A 24,184-nucleotide genomic window follows, 5' to 3' on the forward strand; every position below is an offset into this window, starting at 1 on the left:
AGAAATTTGTTGGGTTTTTCCTCAAACATTGGAGCTGTCAATTCTAGGGGATGAATTCTGCACCCAGTACCCTCCTCTGTGGTACAGTTGTGAAATCATAGAATGCACTGACCTACATGTGTCACCTTTAAGTTGCAAGGTGTCTCACTCTTTTTGTCATTGCGACAATCCTGCATGCTGAGTCACTGTTGTTTGTTCCAGTTTACAGGGATGGCAACTGAGGCCAAGTGAGCGATGATATGCCCAAGGTCTCATACTGAGCTCAGAGCCTCAACCTCAGGTTGAGGTAAAGTGGGAACAGTAGAGACCCTCCCTTTCAGGGTTGTTAGGGCAAAAAGAGTCATGTGCTTTTGCAAATTAAAAAACGCCATGTAAATCTGTAGCAGAATTAAGAATAAAATGCAACATAATTATCCTGTACTTCCGTAAGATCTCCCTACAGCCTCCACCTCTCAAAAATCCAGCCTAAACAAGAAAGTCTCAGGAGGTGTTCAAGAGTGTAAGTCTGCAGGCAGAGGAGGTTCCACAGGTGTGGGGAAGTTTTCAAGAATACCTCACTCTGTGTGAACCTTTGTCATATAGGCTTAGCTGAAAGAAAGAATACTTAATAGGGTGTTCCTTACAGGTGTAGTCTGTGCCACTAAGTTGTATGGTTAGGGAGTACATATGCTTTTGGACATGACAGGCGCATGGTATGCAAAATTCAAAGAGCCATAAGGTGTGGAATATATCTCTTCCTCAAACCATGTCAGTGGGGGGAGCTCAGTTTTTTGGGGGGGAAAGCTTCCACTTTGATTTAAAATGTGAAAGAACCACATTGTATATATATGAATATGTGTGTGGCGAGAGAGAGGGGAGGAAATCTGCAGTTTGCCAGCCATAAGTTGGACATCCCTGCTAGGCAAGGTCCAAGCCATTTAAGGCATTATAGGCTTAAAGTAACTCTTTGTATTATGGTGGGAAGACAGGGAAGCAATGTAAATGCGAGGAGCATTGACATGATGTGCTTCCAGCAATCTCTTGAATTGCCCCAGTGCAATTTAGCAGTCGTACAAAGCACTTCCCAATCAGCTGCCAAAGTTGCAGACGCAGCATCTTCAACTCCAGGTATAAGGAACTAGTCACCCAAAGTTGATTTGCTGTTTCACATCTCAGTTTCCAAAGGAACCTTTGTGTGGGTTTTCCCCTGCCCCGGTGCCTCACAGGGGTGTGTCGGCATTCCTGTGGTGCGAAAGCTGGCTTGGCCAGCCAATGAGAGAGCCTTGGGTTATAGAGTGACTCTTGACAGGATGCAAAGCGGAGAATTCTTGGCTTTCTTTATCCCTCCCACATGGGGACGTCCCAATGTTTTTTTTTCAAAGAGCAAAACTTAAAAGGAAAGATTGAGAAAGAGAGGAAATATTAGCCTGAGACGTCAGAGATTCCCGGGGGAAGGGAGAGTTAGTCTTTTTGAAGAAGGGAAAGAAAGCGAGAGCGACAGAGGTACAGGACTATAAACAATGCAGTGAAGGAAGCAAAGGTAATCATTTTATACTGCGTGCATTTCATCACTATCTACATTAAACAATGTGTGTATCTGTTATTGAACTGAACCAGCGTGACTTTTCTTTGAGAGGCAAACTTTTCAGATTTGTACCGAAGTTGCATGAGAGTTGTGTGTCACGCTAACAACACTGAGCTTAGGGTTGCAAATAAATGTTAATTTACTAGCCACAATGCCTGAGGTGTGGCAAGCTAAGGGAATGGGGGGTTGAGAATTTAATTAACATTGTAGAAGTTGCTCTCAAGCAAGGGACAAAAACGTACAGTGTTTAATCTTTTCTTTCTTTCTTTCTTTCTTTCTTTCTCTCTCTCTCTCTCTCTCTCTCTCTCTCTCTCTCTCTCTCTCTCTCTCCCCCCCCCCCCCACCTTTTCACTTTCTTTCTTTACGCTGGGGCCTTGTTTCAAACATAGCTCCATTTTGGGATCTTGGCAAGTCCCTGGCCAGAAATGTGGTTTAGTCTAACAGGGGCAGGATTCCAGTGTGACAGGAGGATCCGGCCAGGAGTAGCTGAGATCTTTTTGGTCCTTAGTTTGGCATTGAGTCGTTATTACTGCCTAGCTAAGGTCTTGTGTTTGAAGGAGATGGGTGAAGATACAAGGGTGAAGATATACATACCAAAAATGGGAATTGGGTGGGGAATGGAATCTGTTTTCTGTATTCTGCCAACCCTATCTCTGTGCAGCTCTGCTTGGGCTTTCCTCAGTGAGGAGCAGCTTCTTCTTTTTTCCTCCCCATGTATGCATTGCATCTTGGGATTGCATTCCAGCTTGCAAAGCATCAGATGGGCACACAAATCAGATTTTTCTTCCTGAGATGTGCATGCACATGCATGCGAACGCACACAGAAACAGAAATTATGCAGACTTTTCATACAGCAATATTATCCCCACCCCATCCTTGCATTCATCTGAGGAAGGGACTGTAGGATGCACTGAAAATATGAAGCATAAATTTATGTCAGTATATTGACTGCTACCAATTCTCTCATTTCCTTTTTAAACAAATGTCCAGTTTCCTTAAAACTCCAGCCACAGGGAGTCTGGCGATTTAGGAGGTGTATCTTTGTTCTAATATTGGAGGTATGTTTGTGTTGTGGCATGGAGAGAGAGAAAGGGAAACTGATGTCTAAACCTTCTTACCAGAAGTTTCTAACATCAGTAGAACTTATTCTTTATCCAGTCCTATAGCAGGACTGGCTATAGGTTTTGGAGGGTCCTCAGGAAGACTCCCTTGGTGCCCCCTTGCCCTCCAGTAGCCCCCACTCCTTGGCATCACTGCCTACTCAGTTGCCCCAAAAGTTGGCAGGCAAGTAGCATGTGGGCAGCTGACTCCTGACTGTTTGCTTGCTTGCTCACCCAGAGAGCCAGTGGGCAGGTGACAGCACCAAGGAGCAATAGTGATGGGTCAGTAGTTCAGATAATTTCCCCCATAACCAGATTCTCCTTCCCTCCCTGCATTTGTGTTACCTCAGCACACGTGGGGTTGGGAACATGCATTTGCTGAGATAATGTGCAGTTCTGCCTTTTGAACAACCAAGTTTGTAATTTGGAGGGCAAGGAGGACTTGCTTGATAATGTATGGACATGCCCTGGATTGGATCCCAGCTGGTACTTCCACAAACAGAAGAAGTTCTGTTGGCAGGAGAAGGAAGGGATAGTTTTTGCGAATCCCCCAATTCCTCTGCAGCCCCTAATAATCTGCTCTGAGGGTCTATGAATCCTCAGGATCATATTTCTGGGGCGCACAGGGAACTTCAGAGAAAGGGGGGTTTGGTGAAAATTGCCCCCCCCGCCCCATGGGCAAAGGCACCAACTTCTATTTGTAGAATACTAGTGGGGATCCAGCTCCTTATGGATAAATATTTGCCATTTAAAACTGCAAATCCCCTTGCCACCAATCATTAGCTAAACTGTTGTGATGTCATAATCCTGTGAATTTGTAAGAGAAAATATTAGCTTGGGAATGCCAAATTATCAATCACTTATGCTTTAATGGAAATGCAAGTATTTTTTGGCTGGAAAAGATCTCTCATAGGGTCTACAAAGAAAAGGGGGTATATGTTGGCATGAGGGTTTCAGATGCAGAGTCTATGGGGAGGCAGGAAAGAGGACCAAGGAAATTACCAAGGAGAGAGTTTGGGGAAGGGGGGGGATCACAAAATGAGGTTTCTTGGGAAGAGGAGCAGAGAATTGCCAAGAACTGAATAGAGCTTTCTCCCTATTCCCTCAAGATAATGAGTCAAATCTTTAGCTGCTGGGTTTGAGAGTGTGTGAATTTATTTACATGTTTATTAATTAAAGATAGTTATACCTTTGTCCTACCTTTACAATGGACCTATAGGACCACAGATAGCAAAAACAGATATTACAAAAATCAATAATTAATGACAACCATTAAAAAACAAAAAATAGTAGTACAGAAGAGCAACCATTGGGCGTAATATACCAAGAGCACATAATAGGCATTTCCCAGGATTAGTACTCCAAACCATAGGCCTAACAGAAAAGAGTTATTTTGACTGTCCTCTGGAAAGAGGCAAGCCTCATGGAGCATGGACTTCCACATGCTAGGTGCGACCACCAAAAAGGCCCTGTCTCTCTTCACAAGTCTCCCCAGATGATGGGAAAATTCACATGGGGACAGGCAGTCCTACATGAATGTGTGCATGTAACCTAGATCCCCAATTAATTTTGCTACAGGAACACTTTGAGAAGGAGTGAGAGATGTGAGCCAGGGCCCCATTCTTAAGACTTCTTGCCTGCATTTTCTGTTTTAATGGCTGCTGCTCTCTCTGCATTCGTTTATCGCCTCTGGATTGGCAACTGAGTTAGCTAAGCAGCACCCTGCTGGGGGCCAGAATTGGCCCACTGTTTTCTGATCCTAAGCATATAATGCTAGTATACACAGCCACTCAAACTCAAAATGTTGTTCCATCTTGGAGGACAAATTTCAGGTCCATTCCCTGTGACTCACAGCCTGAGTCCCTGGTATGGAAAAAGTTATCTTTGACAGCTCAGCTTCTAGCCCAATCCTCACCCGTTTTTTTTCTCTTTTCCCCAGGCGTATTCTCAAGATGCCTACCTAAAGGGCAATGAACCATATGCTGGAGGGGCTCAGAGTATCCCTGAGCCGCCACCCATATGCTATCCTCGCAAAACTTACCCGTTCCAGTCAAGGGCCTCTCCCCGAGATGTCTCAGCAACTGAGATGTACCAGGGGCAGCAGACGGACAACAGACAGCCCTACCGTTCAGGGTCATCAGGCCCATCTTCTCCCTTAAATAGCACAGCAGCCCACAGAACTCCCCCTAGTGCCTGGTCTGAGTCCACGCAGAACTTCACTAGCAACCATTCCAGCCCTTCGCATCGTACAGAGGAGATCCAGTATGGAATGACTCAAAGGGCATCTGTCACAAGACCCCTCCCAGCTTCTGGCTCCTTCTCCCGCTATTCTAACAGCAGCTGCCCAGGTTCTATAGCCGCCCCCTTGCCTGAGAGGTACTGTGCCCCTCCTGCTCCCTCTATGCCCAATCACGCCTGCTATGGGGCCCCCAAACGCCTCCCAGACCACCGCCCTCATGGCGGGTTGAAGGACACTCCCTGTGAGGGCCGGCCCTCTCGGGACTGTATCGGGGCCGGCCCCAAATCTGTCAGCCGTCTAGAATGCCAACAGGCCTTGTCCAACTGGATCTCAAGCCAAGTGCCACGACGAAGCTCCTCAGAGGAGCGCCGCTGCGCCATGCCTCCTCGCTACCGGAGTGTTTCTCAAGACCGTCTGGGGGATGCCCCAGCCACGCGAGGTTGGCCTCACAGTGCTTCTCAAGACACCTTAATACAGCCACCTGCCCGTGACAACTGGGGCTACCGGGCTAGATCGGATAACTATCTGGTAAAATATGGGCAGTCTCTGGAAGCTCTTGAGCAGGATGCCTTGGTTTCTCCCAGGTATGAGAGGTGTATGTGGCCACCAGACAGGTTTTACCGGCATGGGCAAATTAACCGAGCCCAGCCTAATCATCCCACTTCCTATATTCCTTCTGCCTCTTCCAGGGATCCGCCTCCTATGCATGTTCAAAAACACCCTTCCCAACCCAACCTCCAGAACATTGAGGACTCTGGGTATATTGGTTACCGAAGCTACAGCCCCTCATTCCAGCGCCGGACAGGCTTGCTCCATGCCCTTTCTTTCCGGGACGCTACTTTTGGTGACCTTCCCACCTTCAATATTTCTCAGAGGCAAGTAAACCACTCAGCACCACCTTACCTGGAGAGGCCTTTGCCCGCTGCCATGCTCCCAAGTGCCCCTGCTCCTAGCCTGGACCCTCCATCGGACAGTAGCCCTGAAATCCCTGTGGACCAAAGACTAGCCAAACAGGATGATGACGCGAGGCCTCTCGAGCGAGCTTCTCCATCTCAAGCCACAGAACGGTTGCAGCCTGAGGCTGAGGAGAGGAGGGACGAGGTGGTTCTCCGGCAAAAGCCTCCAACTGGACGCAAAATGCCTGCTCCTGCAAGACAGATGAATTTTGTCTTCCCAGACGACATGAAGGAAACAGACATTTGTGATCTGCCTCCACCGGCGCTGGTAGCTGGTAAAGAGAACAAGCGGGGGGTGGCCCCATTGGCTACGCCAGAGGATTCCCTAGCATCCATCCCATTTATTGGTAAGTAGAGAAAACAGATTGCTGGACTTTAGAAAAAGGCGTTGGATCAGTTTAGCATTGCCACTGAGTTTTGCGGCAAGTTTGAAGAATAGGGTATGCCTAATGAAATTTCTTAGGAGCATTCCACAGGTCTCTAGACTAGTGGCTGTTATGTCTTAGAATTCTGTCTCCTCACTCCAAATGAAATTTCCATTAAAAGCAGTGGGATACCTGCATTGTGCATGCTTGGCAGAATCAAAAGCTGATGAGGGTAGGATTAGCTGATCTTTGAGTTCCTCTCAGCTCTGTGATTCTGCAATGTGATTGTGTTTTTCCTTCCCAGTGCTCAGATATTGAGTTCTATGTGGGGGTGGGGTATTGAGCAGGTAGGCAAGAAGAAGAAATATGTCTAGAAGAGACTGAAGAGGTTGTCTAGCCTGTAATAAACAGTTGCAGTGACTTTGAGCAGGGTAGATTCATGGTGTTTCAACCACTTTTGCGTAGGACTGTCTGCTCTTTTAGTAGTTGATAACACAGAAGTGAAACTTGTGTTTGTACAGGTGCGAGCTATCTCCAGTCTTTGCTGGTGCTGTTTTCTTTTACCTCTCTGTTTACCATGATTTTTGCTCTTCTGCCATCATTATAAGTTGTCTTTTCAAAACCTATTTAGATTTACAAGCTGAAGCCCATGAAAATGTGTGTATTGGTTAGGCAACCAGATGCACTGAAGTGCTGCATTCCAAAGAGCACCTGCCCCAGTTCAAGCTTCAGGTCTCTAACACTTTGGCCTGTGGATGCATATGTGTGCCATTTAGATTCATGGGAACAGTGCTATCACAGGCAAACAGGTTGTGTGGGTTTTGCTAGTAACTTTCAGGGGGAAAGCCAATATTTTTCTGCAGTTCTGTTTTTTAATTGTTTATTGATTGATTTGCAAAAAGAAAAGCCTACACTGTATAATTTCCCTATCTTTAATCTCTTTCTATAACCTTCTCTCCCCACTTCAATACCCCCTCCCTCAAACTCCTAATCCATGTTAAGCACTTCACCTTACAGGTTTAATTTTAAGGCACGAACTTTGTTTAGTAAAAAGATCTAAATAGCGGCAGACATCCTGACTAAATTACTCAGTGGAAGTCTCATTGGAATTAGGAGGACAAGTTAGTAATGACTACCTTGTTCTATTAATTTTAATGGGATTTCCATTGAGTAATTTAGTCAGGATGTCAGCCATTGTTTCCAAATATTTCAGAATTTCTTACTGCTCATAAATTTAGAAATGTTGCTTCTTCTCTAGCTGCTGACAATAACAGTCAACCAATCTTCCATATCAGGCCCGACAGGTGTTTTCCAATGCTGGAGTATGAGCCTCTTAGTAAACTTCTCCTAAGCCAAGCTTTCTGCCTTTTTGATATGCACTAGGAATCAGTCCTAACAATATGGTTATATGTTCAAAGTGAGGACAAGAGAATAAAGATCCTCGCCATAACTGCTTCTCAGAAAGTATGAACCACTGAGCATACATAGAAGAGATGTGGTAGTTTCTGTCCACATTTCCAACACTCATTGTCCTGTCTGAGTCAAGAGACTCAAAAATTAACAGGAATCCCATGAACTCTTAGCAGAAATTTTTGCTTTATCAGCCTAAATTTAAGATGAAGCATAGACCAATGCTTCCACCCACTGACATGCAGTTAAAGTAACATCAAGTTATGTATGCCACTTTATCATCTCATTTCCAAGTATTTCAGCACAGATAACCTAATAGCATTATATAAAAGAATATGGGCATTATAGGTTTCTGAAATGGTTCAACAGAATTTCAGGACACCTGGAACCTCAGATATACTAAGTCCTTTGGGTCCAAAATAATGTTAATACTTCAATTGGATTGCTTGGATGGATTCCAAATTCATCTTGGAGATCTGAAAAAGATTTAAAGATACCTATTGCAGATTGGAGTTGCATCTAAATATCTCACAATCCATCCAGCCATTCAATCCTTTGGGGATGAAAAACTCGCCTTCCCTTCCTTTGCTTTAATTTTTCCCTTCCTCAATTTTTGTTAATCCTGGCTGACTCTGTGGAACCAGGGTTCTTTGGCATAACTATTAAGAGGCCATATCTCCAGATTCCCGGATGCTGTGTCGTCACTGCAGCAGAGTTTCCTTTTGATCTGGCAAGTAGAAGGATTGAGCAGTTTCCACTGCGGCGCAGGCAGAAGGATTCTGCAGTTTCAATCCTACAACCAGTCCCATTAATAAAGACCCTTGTTTTTATCTGGGTAAGCCACCCTTTCTCTAGTTTGTAGGACTGTCCGCATCATGGCAGGAGAGAGTCTAGGCATTGTTAATAAGGATATCAACTACATATGTATGTATCATATATTTTGAAGACTGTGTGAAATATAGTAATAGTTCCCAATGACCTACAGATACCAAATTTGACATACCCAATCCTGCCACTAAAATCAGCTGAATGCCCTCATTTTTACACTGGAATATGCTCGGGAGAAATTTACATAATTGTTTTTGGTAGTTTAAAAAAGAAATTCTGAATATCAGACTTTCAGATTACTTACAGATACCAAATTTTGCATGAACAGTACTGCGACCTACATTTTGTTTGTGTGTGTTTGTTTGCTTATTCAATGTATATACTGCCCTTCCTAGAGTGGCTCAGGGCGGTTTACATTAAAATAAAAAATAATAATAAAACAATTAAAATTTAAAATAATGTAAACCAAATACACTCATTAAAATTAAAATTAGATATCATTAAAAGCCAGGCTAAAAAGATGATTTTTAAGGCTCTCCTGAAGGCCACCAAGGAAGATAATCCTCTTATATCCGCGACAACTTGAGAAGGCCTGATCCTAGGTCGCCACCAGATGAACTGGTGGCACCCAAAGATGGACCCCTCCTGATGATCTTAATGAGTGGTGGGGATGTTGTAGAGAAAGACGCTCTCTCAGGTAACCTGGATTTAAGCCATTCAGGTTTACTCACATTAACTGAATGCACTACTTTATATACCAAAATGTGCTTGGGGACACGTTTAAATACTACCCCCCCCCTTTTAGCAGAAATTCCAGATTAATCATCTATTTTAGCTGGGTTTTGTTTGTTTGTTTGTTTTTATATTTATATCCCACTCTTCCTCCAAGGAGCCTAGAGTTCAAATCCCCATTCAGCCACGAAACTAGCTGGGTGACTCTGGGCCAGTCACTTCTCTCTCAGCCTAACCTACTTCACAGGGTTGTTGTGAAAGAGAAACTCAAGTATGTAGTACACCACTCTGGGCTCCTTGGAGGAAGAGCGGGATAAAAATGTAAATAATAACAACAACAACAATGACAGGCCTTACCTCCTAGTATCATATATTTTGCTAAAGGTAATGTGAGAATAGACTGCTGCTGTATGGAAAGCTGAAAGCAAACACATTCAGCACTGACTCCATGGTCTAGACAAGTCCCTACAAATGAGAAGCAGGATGGCTGTCTCTATCCATTGGCCATGGCTGGTGGGAAGTGGATCCTGGTGAGGCCTTAGCAGCTGAGGTCCTCTAGGTTTGTCAGGGCAGAGAACCAATGGGTGTGGCAGTGGGGAGGGCTGATCTAAGTTATAGCCAAAGCCACAATCCTGCGGCATATGTGTAAACCCTCCCACAATGTAGCATGTTGCTGTCATGTGGTGCTGCGTGGGTAGGATTTTATCCCAGTGGTGCGACTTCACTTTTTGTGGTAGCCTCATCTGCTTTCCAGTGCAACCTTTTGTTGCCTTCATGCCCTGCTTGTGGGCTGCCCAGAGTCAACTGGTTGGCAACTTGATGGCATAATCCAGCAGGCCTCTTAGGTTTTGATGACATGTTTATCTTACACTACCGTACAGTCAGTGGGGGAAACTCTCCCAGTTGGTGTGGCCTCATTCATATTCAGCAGAAAACTGAAGTCACATGATATGATGGCATTATGCCATGAGGTGGGTGCAAGTGGGCCACCTCAGCTGTAGCATTTGCATTAGATTGCTTGCTCACCCCTTAAATCTGAGCTGTGTAGAAGCCACCTTCTTGCAAATATCTCCCGCATGCATGGTGATCCAACCATTGTGTGGGTCACACGGAACCAGCATTCCTCTCTATCAGCAGGGTGCTGATTCTGTGGCTGGAACCCGTGTGATTTGACTTCCTGGTTGGGTAGTTTCAACACTACCCCAGACTTTCAGGAGCTGCTAGTGGATTAGCAAGTTGCATGTGATTTAGTGTAAAGGGCACCAAGGGCCTAATCATGTTACAAGTAATTTATCTTTGCAGTTGTAGCAAATTAAAGCCTTTTCTCAGAGCAAGCTCACGTGAGGGAAAGAAATGCTGAATAATCCCTGCTGAGCTTCCTGGCTAGGCGTCTCCTAAAACTATTCTGTATTATTGGTAGTTTCAGAATGCTGCCACCGCCACCCCTTTTGTCTACAGAAACTCTCTGGGCTTGGGGTGGGATAACCCAGAAGAAAAAAAACCCACCTCTCTTAATTTGGCTCTTGGACAAGTACAACAATCTTCCACGTGCAAGCCTACACGTGGTGAGAAAACCGATAGCTGCTGAACATTTGAGAATGTGTTTGCTCCAGAGAAATCCCCCTTCACCACCACCCCTTTCCTGTGTTAAAAACGAACTTGCATAGGCTTGTAAAAAGAAAAGAACTAAAAAAAACCCCTAGTTTTATTCAATTACTACAGACTGCTTCTGTCTTTCTCAGCTTTTAGATACAGTTAAGAATACTTAGTAGGATTACAAAAATAGGTTTTCTTAATGCACACTTTAAATGTTTACAGAGGCTTTTGCAATGCCCTAGGTGTATTGAGCGTAGGCTAGTGTTTCTTAGTTCAGTTACATTGCAGGTAAACTATAATAGAACAGTATGCAGAATATGCAGAACACACACACAAAGAAATAGAAGTTCCTAATGCAAAATCTGACTAAACAAACTTTCCCCTAAATTAACCTTCCTGAAGCCAAAGCTTCCTTTCCTTGAATTTACCAAACCTGTGTTGAGAATCAAGCCCCTGCAGCTCTGTCTTCCAAGAACTGCAGTCATCCTGTTACAGCAAACTCCATTGCCACACATCCCCCTGTGCACCTCCAGCTTAGCTTCTTCTAACAAAGAATTCCCTCCTTTCTGGCAACAGCTCTCTAGGTCCCACCCACCTAGTGTGCTGATTGGCTGAGCCCTGGAGTTCACCAGTCTGTCAGTCAAGACAGGGTTCACTTCTGGTTAACTCTTTAGAGGGAGGGGAGCCTGGTCACTACAGCGGTGGATAGAGAGGAGATTCAATTGTTCCAACAACCTGGCCTAAGGTTGTTACTATGTTGGTTCACAGAAAACAGGGCATTCTCTTCTTCACTCCCTTCTCTCTACAATATGGCACTTTGATGACTTGTCTGAGTGACCTCCTTGGCATTGCTCACCACTAGGGTTGCCAACACTGCATTGGCAGAAATTGGGACAGGGACTCTGGGAGGGTTGGGCCACCGAGGGGTGGGGCCTTTTAAACTTTTAAAGGTGCTGCTGGGTGGCAGTGGAGCGGGACGGTGGCGAGAGCAGCTCTCCCATCTCTCAAACTATGAAGGGAATGGCTCTCTGTTGCAGGGGTGGCCAGGGCTAACTGTGGCGGTTGGTGTTCTGGCGAGTGGGACAGATGATGATCATGATGATGGTGATTACATTTATATCCTGCTCTTCCTCCAAGGAGCCCAGAGTACTACATACTTAAGTTTCTCTTTCACAACAACCCTGTGAAGCCTAAAGAAAGCCTAGACAATGTACTCACCGCCACGGCCTCTGGCCACTGATTGCGTCTGACTTTGTGTATAAACTGTAGAAGGAGGGAAGGGAGGGCAGGTGGGCAAAAAGCTACCTTCCTCAGCCCTGCCTGCCTCCAAACACAATGGTATTAAAAGGGCCTTCATGACAGTATTTGATATGGCAAAGATTGGCCCAGGATAGGGGTAGAGAGACAAGCCACTCTTTCTCATCACACCCTGTATTTATCCTCATGACTAGTACAGGCAAACTACCTCATTTTGGGAATGTGTTGAAGTGGAAGTGTGTGCATATGTATATGTGTGTGTGCGCTCATGCACACTCTACATTTCATTTTTCCAGCTTTCTCCCCCGCAAAGGCATTTCTTTGTCATATCCTCTGGTCTGCCGTTCTTTATGTCTTTGCTCCCTCTTTCTCAGTCTGTTACCCTCCTCCTTCTTCTCATAAACTACACTTGTTGTAGGGCCATGTAGTTTGGGGTGTGTGTGTGTGAGAGAGAGAGAGAGAGAGTGGGGGGGGGGTAAATAGAAGCTGTGGGGAGTGGATCAGGAGGACTGTGGCATACAGGAAGGTAGTGAATTCCTGAGAGGAAATCCTTGTGCTGCATTTGCAACGAAAATCACACCCCCAAAGCCTCTATTTGTTCCGAGAGGAAAGGTGCTATTGGCAGCAATGAAAACTTCCTTCCAGGAGTAGATAGCAGTTAGGAGAGGTTCTTTTCATTGGAATTGTGGTGCAAGCAGAAAGCCTTACCCTTACCCATGCACTATGGTCCTGTGGCTACTGTCTTGCTCCTCCTCCTCCTCCTAGGCTGTCTCTCAAGCCATGCTACACTACTCATTTGTCAGCCACCTTACTCTCCATTACTGGCTTGCCAGATTTGGCTTTTTTAAAGCCAAATTTTGGGTTACGGCCCATTTGACTCACAAATATACCCCTTAGGTTCTGGCCACTCTGCGTCTCTGGCATGGACTGTGTCATGTAAAACTGACTCCAGCTTTTTATAAGGCCCTGGGCAAGAGACCTCCAATTCCCTGCTCCCTGGGTACGAGACTCATCCCTTCCCCTGTGAGAGTGTTCATGTCCACGATCCTGAATATGCCCTTCCTGTTGGTCTTGAGTACTACTGGGAGAGAATTAGGGAGAGCAGGATTGTGTTGCTTCTTGGAATAATTCTTCAGGATGGAAGAGTTGTCACGGCTTGGGGACTCAAAAGCTTGCCTCTTTATCCATTCCATCGTTTCATGATTGTACTGCCCTTTCAGATGAGCCAACGAGCCCCAGCATTGACCTGAAGGCGAAGCACATTCCCGCCTCCTCCGTTGTCTCCAGTGCCATGAATTCCGCCCCCGTGCTCTCAGCCAGCCCCTCGTCTCCCACTTTCACCTTTGCCATCAACCGCCATTACTCCCAGGATTGCAGTAAGTACTTCCCAGCTTGGACTTCTTCGGTCTCTGAACAGCAAACTGCTTGGGTGGGAAATGGTCAATGAAGAGAGAGGAGCTAAAACCAAGCCCACTTGAAACCCCAGCCTAGCAAAGGAAGCTCCCTTGCCCTCCTACCAGAACCAAAAATTATGGAGGGCTAAAAGCAAGAGCTAAAGCAGAGCTCCATACAATTTTAACAATTTGGCAAAATTTCAGAATTTGATTAACTTTCCAGATATTTTGCATTTGAAAGTGTACGTTAATGTATGTTTTAAAACCATCTCTCAACCTTAACTCTTCTTAATGAATATAACTTATTATTAACAATTTGATCCGTTCAGTACTTTTAACAACTAGTCTCCGCTGCCCCAAGCATCATTAAATAAAAAAGTATTCATAATTGGGAAGGCTGGAAGATACTTTCAGATTAGGGAAAAAAAAAACATGATTTGAGGTGGGCGAGATTGGAAGAAATTTGAGTGCGAAGTATTAGCTTGAGAATTGTTCTCCCCAAATTGGTTCAGCTATGTTAAAAAGACTGTGTGATGTTTATAACAAATTCCACTGAAGCTGAATCATGAGATGACGGCAGTAGGGGTGGGGGAGACATGGAACGTCAGCAAGCCTTGGACTTCGAAGGCCGGAATTCCCAAACTGAGTGCTGTGAGAGAATTGTTGGTGTGCCGCTAAATGGGGCGAGCGGGGGCAGAATTAATTACTTAATTAAAAACTCTTGTAAGCCCAGTGTACACTCTCGTGCCTACTGTGTGTGTCTGTATGATCCACTGCCCTGGCCTTTCCTCCTTGCAGTCAGGAGGCATGCTCAGAACAGGGACTTGTGCAGAAACACAGGAAGTGGGCTTCTCTGAGGTAATTTGTGCTCTTTCACTCTTGAAAAGTCAACCTTGTTTGACTGTCAGCATAAATGCAGGGATGTAGAAGGCAGTTATAGATATATTTCAGACAATAAGTGTGTCACCCAGCTGTCAGAAGTTTTGGAATGACTTGGTTCTGAGGCATGTTGGATCACACATGGATTCACTTTGAAGAAATATATATATTGACATCAATATGTTGCTATTTCATGCTTAATAGCACATAGATTTATTTTATTTTTATTTATTTTACAATTGCTTTTCTTGCTAGAGGTGACCCAATGCAGCTATCAAGATAAAACAGAATAAATGTATAAAAACAAAATAAAACCTTTAATATCATAAAAGGCAGCTAGAATAAAAATACAACCCACATCCAAACTACTGAAAAAATCACCCCCAGTCCCTAATCAAGCATCATCCTCCCCTAAACACAGAATGAAGAAGTCAGGTTTTAACATAGTGCCTTATGGAGTGTAGAGTAGCGGCCAAACAGAACTCTGTGAAGAGGAAATTCCACAGTTGACACTGCCACCACCAAGAAGGCCCTGCTCCTGTTGGCTGCTTGGCATGCTTCAGAGAGCACAGGCATCCAGAGCAATGCCTCAGATGATGTTTGGAATACCCAGGAAGGTGCATATGGTTGAAGACCATCCTTAAAGTATCCTATTCTCAAACCATCTAGGGCAGGTATTCTCAATGTTGGGTCCCCAGATGTTATTGGACTTCAACTCCCATAATCCCCAGCCCCAGGGGCCTTTAGTTGGGGATTATGGGAGTTGGAGTCCAATAACATCTGGGGACCCAACGCTGAGAATCCCTGATCTAGGGTTTAAAGGTCATAACCAATACCTTTAATTGTGCCCAGAAACAAATTGGTACCCACTCCAAAGCACATACAACTGGAGAATTTGGAGTCATGCAAAAGTATCTGAAGCAAAGCCTAAGTAGATCAGGCCTTCTCCACAGGCCAGGCAGAATGGAAGCAAGATGGTTGCCAGAGTCACAAGGTAGAATCTCATTTAGTAATTCTTATTTATTTTCTCCAAGCCCTGCTCATATATGGATAGGCCTTTGAAAGCACAGATGATAGGTGGGAAATAGCAAATGGGGGCCAACATTATTTATTTTTTGATTTGATTTGATTTGATTTCTATACCGCCCTTCCAAAAATGGCTCAGGGCAGTTTACACGGGGAAATAATAAATAAATAAGATGGCTCCCTGTCCCCAAAGGGCTCACAATCTAAAAGAAATATAAGATAGACACCAGCAACAGTCACTGGAAGTACTGTGCTGGGGATGGATAGGGTCAGTTACTCTCCCGCTGCTAAAAAAAAAAGAAAAAGAGAATCACCACGTTAAAAGGTGCCTCTTTACCAAGTTAGCAGGGGTTCACCCTAACATTGAACTTAACTTAAATTTCTTGTGCACGTCATCAGCTTAACCTTCCTATTGCAGAGGCTCCTTTTCTGTTTTAATCTGAAATGTCCGTTTATGTTGGAAGCCAGTTCTCCAGGTTCCATTACAATCTAATGTTGTTCAAGAAATCAAACTCGGGGCAGGGATATGCAGATGAAAGAGTCAGGTATGCTGATTGGAGCTGACTCAGTTTTTAATGGCTTCCATTGAGTAAATAGGCGTTGATCAGTGATTTAAGCTTGGTTTTCACATGCAGGAAAATGAAAGGGTAGAATGGAAGGCATCGCTTCAGACAAGAAGTGTGAGGGGGTCCAGTTTTCAATGCACTGCTCAAAAAACCTCCTGCCAATGGCGTAGCGATGGCAGCGGCGGCCTGTGTTCTAAGCACAGCTGCCGCCACAGCCACACCACCAGACTCCCCCCCACCATTGCCCCAGACCCCGCGGCTGCCTCCTCACTGGCTGCCTCCATGGGGGATCACCTCTCCTACCACTGGGCTTCTCCTTCCATCCACTTCCTCAACTGCCATGGCAGCTCCTAAGACTCCAGGAGCTACCGCAACAGCTCCTAAGTTTTGCTTGGCCACTGCGCGCTATAAAAACATCGCAGCCTATAAAAACATTGCGCTATTTTAAAAAATCAAGCTATAAAAACATTGCACGCTATAAAGACGTCGCAGGCTCTAGGCCGTGCCATCTTTCTAGTGCGCATTGGCCAGGCAAAGGAAGCCACTGCAGCTACTGGCGTGTTAGGAGCTGTCACAGAGGTGGGGAAACAGCAAGGGAGTAGGGCCCTGGTGCAGCAGTGGGGGATAGAGGCAGCAGGCGAGCAGCCCTTGGCAGCAAGAGGCTCGCGTTCAGTTGTAGCACTGCCCCGATCCCAGCAAATAGAAAACATCATGGAGGAAGATTCTATCCCATCTCTTTGCCGATTGTTCTAATATTCTGTTTGTAGAGAGTTTTTCATGTAGGAGAGCATTCAAAAAATGACATCACCCACTTGCATTCTGAAGTGGTACAATCCATTCTACAGACTCCGTACTCTCCATGTGTATACCAGGCCACAGCTGAGGGCGTGGGGAGAGGCAAACCATGTCTTCTCACCCTGGATACTGGATACGGCATATCAGGGGCAAGTTTAGCCCCTGCACATTCTCCCATATAAGTGAGTGACTGCTAGTTAGTTCAGTGGCAAAAAATAAAGCACTGAGTTTGGGAATAGTGTTGCTGTGGAAGCAAAGTCTACCCACTGCCTTTGATAGTACTGACAGAATGGGCACCTTGCAGGGGGTCCCGGTCAGGCTCAGACTCACTCCCTACACATACAGCAATTCACTAATTAGTAGCAACAGCTTCTGCAACACTATAAAGTGTGGTTCATCTCATTTATCCTCCAAACTGGTTAGAATGAGTCTTTGTGTGACCCATTTTTACAGGGAGAGGTGATACTCTCCTTGTACAGGGAGAGGGCACAGCCATGAGGTGATATTTTATGTGCAACTCTTCCATGGTTACTCATTCTCATAGGTCTGCCCACATATGGCAAAAGAGAGATACAAATTGCCAATCTCTACACTTGGTTGAAGGTCTTCTTTTGCCCCAAGTATTGTTGTATGCTGCCTCTGATTTGTTTGACTGGAGTCAGGGAGGATGTGACCTTGGGATGTTCCCCCTTTCTTCTGCAACACGTGAGACAACCCCCAGCCAGAGACAGAGATTTACCCTATATAACTTCTGTGGGTGATAGATTTTATTCATGTTCAGAAACACTTGACTCGTGACCAAATTTGAAATCAAGAATTGCCCTCCCAGGGGCATCTTGCTCCTTGCACTTGCGTGCATTTTGCCATTCCTCTGTCACACAAGGCATCTAGAGTTCTTTGCTCTGCAGCCTCTCCCCCCGCTCCCATGCACCTACTTGCTGCAGGTAGCACACACTGGTAGTTTTCGGGTTGGTCTCTGTGGACTGAGGTTGGACTAGATGGCCCTTTCCAGTTCCTTCAGCCTGTCATTCCCTTTTCCTTTCCTTTGGCAACATTTCTCTGTCTCAGGCAACATCAAAGCCAGTCGCCGGTCTTCCTACCTCTTAGCCATAACCACAGAGCGCTCCAAGTCATGCGACGATGGTCTGAACACATTTCGAGATGAGGGGAAGCTTCTGCGGTAGGTGTGGTTCCCTGTCTGTCCCCTCCCCTCCCAAACGCCCTGCAATTTGCTCTTTGGGGTTGGGTGGATTGTGGTTTCTCTTGGAATCATTTTCACTTATCCAGTGCTGGTGAGAAATTCCAAAAGTGTTGCTGTGTTAGGCTGGAGGCGGACAGTAGTTTTTATGCAAGTGCTTTGAGAGAGGCCTTGCTCAAAGTGATGTGTATACATATTTTGTCTCTGGGTAAACAGGTTTTGGAGGCTTTTGAAACCATTTAAAAACTTGTAATACCTGTTTGCCAGAGGCAAAGGTGTGTATATACCATGGGCAGCCATGTCATGGTTTCAACTTCCTGAGAAAGCCGTCTTCCACAACCAGCCATAGCCTTTTGCAGCAAAAAGAACCAAGAGTCTGGTAATGCCTAGAAGAGATGAACACACGAAGCTGCCTTATGCCAAGTCAGACCTTTTGGCCCCACTGTTTCCTCTAACAGGGATTCCCGATGTTGTTCACTACATCTCCCACCATCCCCAGCTGCAGTGTCCTTTGGCTGGGGATTCTGGGATTTGTAGTCAACAGCATCTGGGAATCCCTGTTAGAGGGAACACTGTTTGGCTCACCTAGCTTTCTGTGACCTGCTCCAACTAGCAGTGACTTTCCCAGGGTTCACAGCCTTACTACCTCAATCCTTTTAACTGGAAATACCGGGGATGGAATCTGGGATCTGCATGAAGCGCATGTGTTCTACACTTAGCTGTGGCCCTCCTCACATGCAAATGGGTTGTGTGCAGTTACGTGCACACAGTATTGTCTGTGTGAAGTCACTGGGATTCAAACCTCTCTTCTCAGGGACTGAGTGGATGGAGGGGTGGGTGGGTCTATCGCCTATAAGTTCTACAGGCAGACCTTTTAATCACCAGGTCATAATTCTGGCAGGCCACAAATGTATTGTGATGTGCTTTTTAAAAGCTGGCATCCACTTCATCAGTTGCAGCTTGCTAATAAATCTGTTTAGTCTTTAAACTGGTTATTCAACTCATTAGACTTCGTGCTCCATAATTCTTTCTTGTTTTTCTAGTATTAGAGGCAGCATGTAGTCCACTCGCTTGAACATGTGCAAATGACCTACAGAATAGCGAGTGGTGTCTGTAATATAATGCAGGGGAAGGGATGGGAGTAGTTGATTTCTGTGTGCGCACGCACACACACAGTGATGATGACAGAGGTTGAGCAGATCTTGCCAGTTCCCATTTAAATTTGTATTTCTTGTGCCAACACTATGGATGGTCTTTCCCCAGGAGGTTGCCAAGCCGTGTGCCAAGCCTACGCATGTTAAGAAGCTTCTTCACTGATGGGGTAAGAGTTTGAAGCTCTGTCATTCTCTTTTTCTAAAAAAAATACTGACCAGTAGTTTCTGCCTGTCCCCATTTCTCATCTTGCATGTTCATTGTGAATCTAAATAATAAATGGATCTGTGGAGGTAAAAAGCCTCGCAAACCCCACCTTTGTAGCTCCTCCTCTAGGGTTTAGGTTAGGAAGTCTGGGAGTGGAGCATGGCCTCCTGACCTGCTTGGAGATGCTTAAGGGAGATGTCCACCATTAAAGAAATACTAATTGCTCACAACTTGGAAACAGTTACCCCTGAGTTCACCGTCTTAACTTTTGCTGGTGGTCCTGCCTCTGAGACATAAAGCTGCTGCGAGCATGAGCCAGCCCTTCAGAAAATCTCTGCATGTTGGCTAGGCTGGATAGTCGATACGGTGGTTTTCTCCTTCCTACTTCCGTAGTTGAGGAGCAGTCTCCCTCTTATGCCACTGATACCCATCAACCTCTTTGCTGTCCCTTCCCTTGCAGTCTCTGGATAGCCTGGGCACCTCCGAAGACACCCGGTCAAAGCGACATTCGACCTCTGACCTGTTGGATGTCACTTTCAGTGATGTGAGGAAAGAGGGCTGGCTCCACTACAAACAAATCCTCACCAAGAAAGGCAAGGTATGTATATCTTCTTGCAAGATCATTCCCAATAGGAAGGAGTAGAGTCTCGGTGCATGCGTGTGACAAAGAATCTCAATGCCACATCAACGCTGATGGGCTCTGAACTGGCTGTAATTCTTGAGGAGAGACATCTTGGGGCCCTTCTGGATACTCAGTGAAGGCAAGTGATCCTAACAGTGCTGGATACTAAATACAGGCAAGTGATCCTAACAGAGCCCACTGGCAACTGCTGCTAATACAGTCTTGTAATTCAGAACTTCAGCACCATTGATAGGATTTGAACTTGTTTATTTTTAAAACCATTTTTGTTCTGGCACCTGGCTGCAATATGGAATGCTCAATATTTCCAGATTTCAGTTCCAAGACTGATGAAAAATAAGTTTTTTAATAACTATTTTCTCATCTAATCTTTTCTATTATTATTATTATTATTATTATTATTATTATTATTAATTCAATTTTTATATCGCCCTTCCAAAAATTATCAGGAGAGGTCCGTCTGCATTTGCTACCGGCTCGTCTGGTGGCTACTCCGGGACGGGCCTTCTCCGTTGCTGCCCCAAGGCTTTGGAATGCGCTCCCTAGTGAAATAAGAGCCTCCCCATCTCTTGACAATTTTTTAAAAGTCTTTAAAGACACATCTGTTCACCCAGGCTTTTAACTGATATTGTTTTGATTGTTTTAATGTTGTTTTTAGAATATTGTTTTAAAACTTTAAATTGTGTTTTAAATTTCTTGCTTTTAAATTTTTTTGTTTTTGTTTTTAATTAATGTTTTATTTTTTAATCTTTGTAAACTGCCCAGAGACGTAGGTTTTGACGGTATAAAAACATGTTAAATAAATAATGCTCAGGGTGGTTTACACAGAGAAATAATAAATAAATAAAATGGATCCCTGTCCCCAAAGGGCTCACAATCTAAAAAGAAACATAAGATAGTCACCAGCAACAGTCACTGGAGGTACCATGCTGGGGGTGAATAGGGCAAGTTACTTTCCCCCTGCTAAATAAAGAGAATCACTGCGTTAAAAGGTGCCTCTTTACCAAGTTAGCAGGGGATCACCCTAACATCGAACTTAACTTAAATTTCTTGTGCACGCCATCAGCTTAACCTTCCTATTGCAGAGGCTACTTGTCAATTCACCTATACCCTTTTCACCTTATACCCTTCCTTTACTCTGCTCAGAAAGGTTGCTGTGTTGAAATTTTGGCAATGTAGAAGCATGTATGTACATTTTACATGTAGAAGCCAGAGGATTTATGAGAAATGCTCAATCAACAGAGAGCTTAAAATAAGTTAACACTTTTAATTTGCATTATTCTCTCAAGTTTTGAAATTAGGTGTTTATTGGCACAGGTCAAGAAAGTGTAAATCATATAAAAGCGCAAATGTACATCTAATAAATTACCCTAGCATGTGCCAGATTCTTAAAAACTCTTCTTCATAGGAAAAAACTAAAAAAACCCTTAGTTCAGAAAAGTGTAGAATTTTTGCAGTGCTATGGCTAGCTCAAACCAAGGTGCATTTAAAAAGAAAGAAATTAAGCACAGATTGTTCCCATTTAGCAGATGGGGAATTGAGGGTATGGGACCTTGTCTTCCCCTCGATCACAGAGTGAGCCTGAGATTACATCACCAGTTGACCTCATTGTGGCTTTGTTCAGAAATAATGCTAAACCATGGTTTAGCACCACATAAACAAAAGTAAAAGAGATCTGAGCTCATGCATTTCCACCCTTTCTGCTTATCCTCTCTTGCATATGAGAGGAGAAGAGTGACCGCTTCCATATTCATTTTAAGAACAACTGCACTTCTGTGTTGCATACTAATTCAGGGAACAATGGTTTGTTAACTAACTTGAGTTGGAACAAATCAGGGGCTGAATTCAGACATACAAGATAACTACAGTTATACCTGGCCAAGGTTGTAACTGCAGTATGCCCAAATGCATGAAACCGCAGTTACAGGCCACAAACTAACTCCAATTTGCCTCACCAAATTCCAATTGGAACCTTCAGTTATCTCTTAAGTTTTGCAGCTGACAATTGAGGTTTTGCTGCTGAAGCATTCTGCTCGAATGCTGACTCTGCTATAACTGTGGTTTTGTGCCTATTCCAAACTCCAGTCATAGAGGCGATGGGGATGTGCCTTGGCAGCCGGGCAGCCGGGCGGGGCTCCCCTCTCCTTCAACTGGAGTTTGGCTGGCCATGGTTTGGTGAACGTCTGTGGCACGATTTGGAGTTAAGAACTGAAACCTTGGCCATGTTTAATGCCAGTTAACTTGTACATCTGAACTGGCCCAGCGTCTAAAACAGGGATTCTCAACATTGGGTCCCCAGATGTTATTGGACTTCAACTCCCATAATCCCCAGGCCCAGTGGCCTTTGGCTGGGGATTATGGGAGTTGAACTCCAAAAACATCTGAGGACCGAATGTTGAGAATCCCTGGTCTAAAACTACAGTTTGATCTTGGTTTGTTCTACCTTTATTTATTGTTATTAGATTTTATGAACCTAAAATCATAAACCTAATCATGAACCTAATGAACCTTTAGTTCATTAACAAACTGCAGTTGTCCCATTTTGTATATAGTGTGGAACTGTACTTAGTTGTAAAATGAAAACAAAAACTCACTTTCTCTCTCTCACACTGAAGAAAAAAGAGGGGGCAAGCATAAGCATGGCTCCCATGGGCTCATTCACGTAGTGCTAAACTGGGGTTCAGTATGATGTCCGAACCAGGCCTATATCTCCACCCTCTTGACACTGAAGTGTTGCTAATCAGAACTGACAGACTGCATCCAAGATACAGCTTTATAAGCAAACCCTTCTGGCTCTCACACTCTTTCCCCTTTTTTTCACCTCCCCTTTCTTTCTCTCTCTTCCTTATGACCTCATACACTCAATTCCTACCCATCCTCTCTCCCTCTACAGAAAGTTGGCGGAGGCATCCGGCAGTGGAAGCGGGTCTTCGCTGTTCTGCGTTTGCACTCACTCTACTTATGCAAAGACCGGCGGGAGGCTGTGGCTGGTGCCCCGCCCCCAGGTGAGGAGGAGCAGCCGCCCATCAGCGTCCGAGCGTGCCTGATAGACATCTCCTACAGTGACACCAAGAGGAAGCACGTCTTCCGGCTGACGACCGCTGACTTCTGTGAATGTCTCTTTCAGGCCGAGGATCGGGATGACATGCTGGCCTGGATTAAAGCCATCAGGGAAAGTAGCAAAGCCGAGGGCGAGGTGAGAATCAGCGGTGGGCTGACTCCTTCATCAGTGGCTCAGTTTGCTGTCACTACTTTGTTTTCTCCCAATTGTGTAACTTTTTCGTAGTGAAGAAGAAGACTATTGCAGTTTCCCAGCACGCCGTGCTCTACTTTTAGTCTTCATTGATGTGACCAGTCAAGGTCTCCCATGGCACAGAGGCGTAACTATAGGGGGGGCAGGGGGGGGCACGTGCCCCGGGCGCCATCTTTTCTGGTCATGTGGGGGGGCGCCGCCGCCATGACCAATTTTTTAAATTTTTTTAAAATTTTTTGTTAATACAAATGTTTCCTACTCAGTGCAGCAGCGCTGCAGCAGTCAAGGGAGCGCGTCGGTGCCCCCTTCCCCACGAGCGGTCCCTTCCGCGCCGCCTGCGGGGCCCCCCCCCATTGCTTTGCTGGCGCCTGGCGGCCAGTCAGTGGCCTGGCTTGGCGGCGGCGGCAGGCGCTTGTGAGGAAAAACCTAAGTATAATGTAGTATGTTTGGGGGGCGGTGGGGGGGGGGCGGTGGGGGGGGCGCCATTTCAGTGCTTGCCCCGGGCGCCGTTTTCCCTAGTTACACCTCTGCCATGGCATGCTGGGATCTGTAGTCACATTGTGCTGCAACATATTGAATGGGAAGATGGTTCCCATCTGGTAGACATAGGTTGTATTCCAAAGAAGCATTATGCACATGCCGGGGAGTAACCCTGTATGTAGCCAGAAGTTTATTTGAAGTTCCCACTGCAATAGTTTCAACCGCAAATAGGCAAGCCACCATTCTGTTTAAAAAGCAGCTGGCCTCTTTGCGAGTCAAACTGCTGCAGTGAAAACTTCAAAGAGGTCTCCAGCTGTGCATGTAGTTTTCTCCTATGTGTATATAGCTTCTTTGGATAACAGTCTGGTGACATGAATACATACTAGTGAAAGCATGCATGCACAGTGGTTTTTCTATCTGTTTCAGCAACTCCTCTGAGTTTAAATAATAGTTTGGGGATTCAGTCAGAAGACTTGCTGGAAGGAGAAAACATATGGCACTTGGCAGGCACACAATTCTGGATTGTAGGCAGTGTCCTGTTGTTTAG

At 45.1% G+C, this 24,184-nt stretch overlaps 1 protein-coding gene across 7 annotated transcripts in view; it reads left to right on the forward strand.

The window, feature by feature from the left end:
• Window positions 1-24,184, forward strand: part of ARHGAP23 (Rho GTPase activating protein 23) — a 234,496-nt gene that overhangs the window by 173,878 nt on the left and 36,434 nt on the right. For 5 of the 7 annotated variants that reach the window (XM_053259976.1, XM_053259975.1, XM_053259973.1 and 2 more), the window contains exons 7-12: window positions 4,604-6,206; window positions 13,268-13,423; window positions 17,776-17,887; window positions 19,169-19,226; window positions 19,725-19,862; window positions 22,798-23,100. In XM_053259976.1, the coding sequence (XP_053115951.1) occupies window positions 4,604-6,206; window positions 13,268-13,423; window positions 17,776-17,887; window positions 19,169-19,226; window positions 19,725-19,862; window positions 22,798-23,100 (2,370 nt within the window). Of the gene's footprint in view, window positions 1-1,390; window positions 1,520-4,603; window positions 6,207-13,267; window positions 13,424-17,775; window positions 17,888-19,168; window positions 19,227-19,724; window positions 19,863-22,797; window positions 23,101-24,184 lie in introns of those variants that run through there. The other 2 variants (XM_053259978.1, XM_053259974.1) reach the window with 2 other exon arrangements.

This window comes from Hemicordylus capensis, chromosome 6, assembly GCF_027244095.1.
Source record: "Hemicordylus capensis ecotype Gifberg chromosome 6, rHemCap1.1.pri, whole genome shotgun sequence".
Taxonomy (NCBI): Eukaryota; Metazoa; Chordata; class Lepidosauria; order Squamata; family Cordylidae; genus Hemicordylus; species Hemicordylus capensis.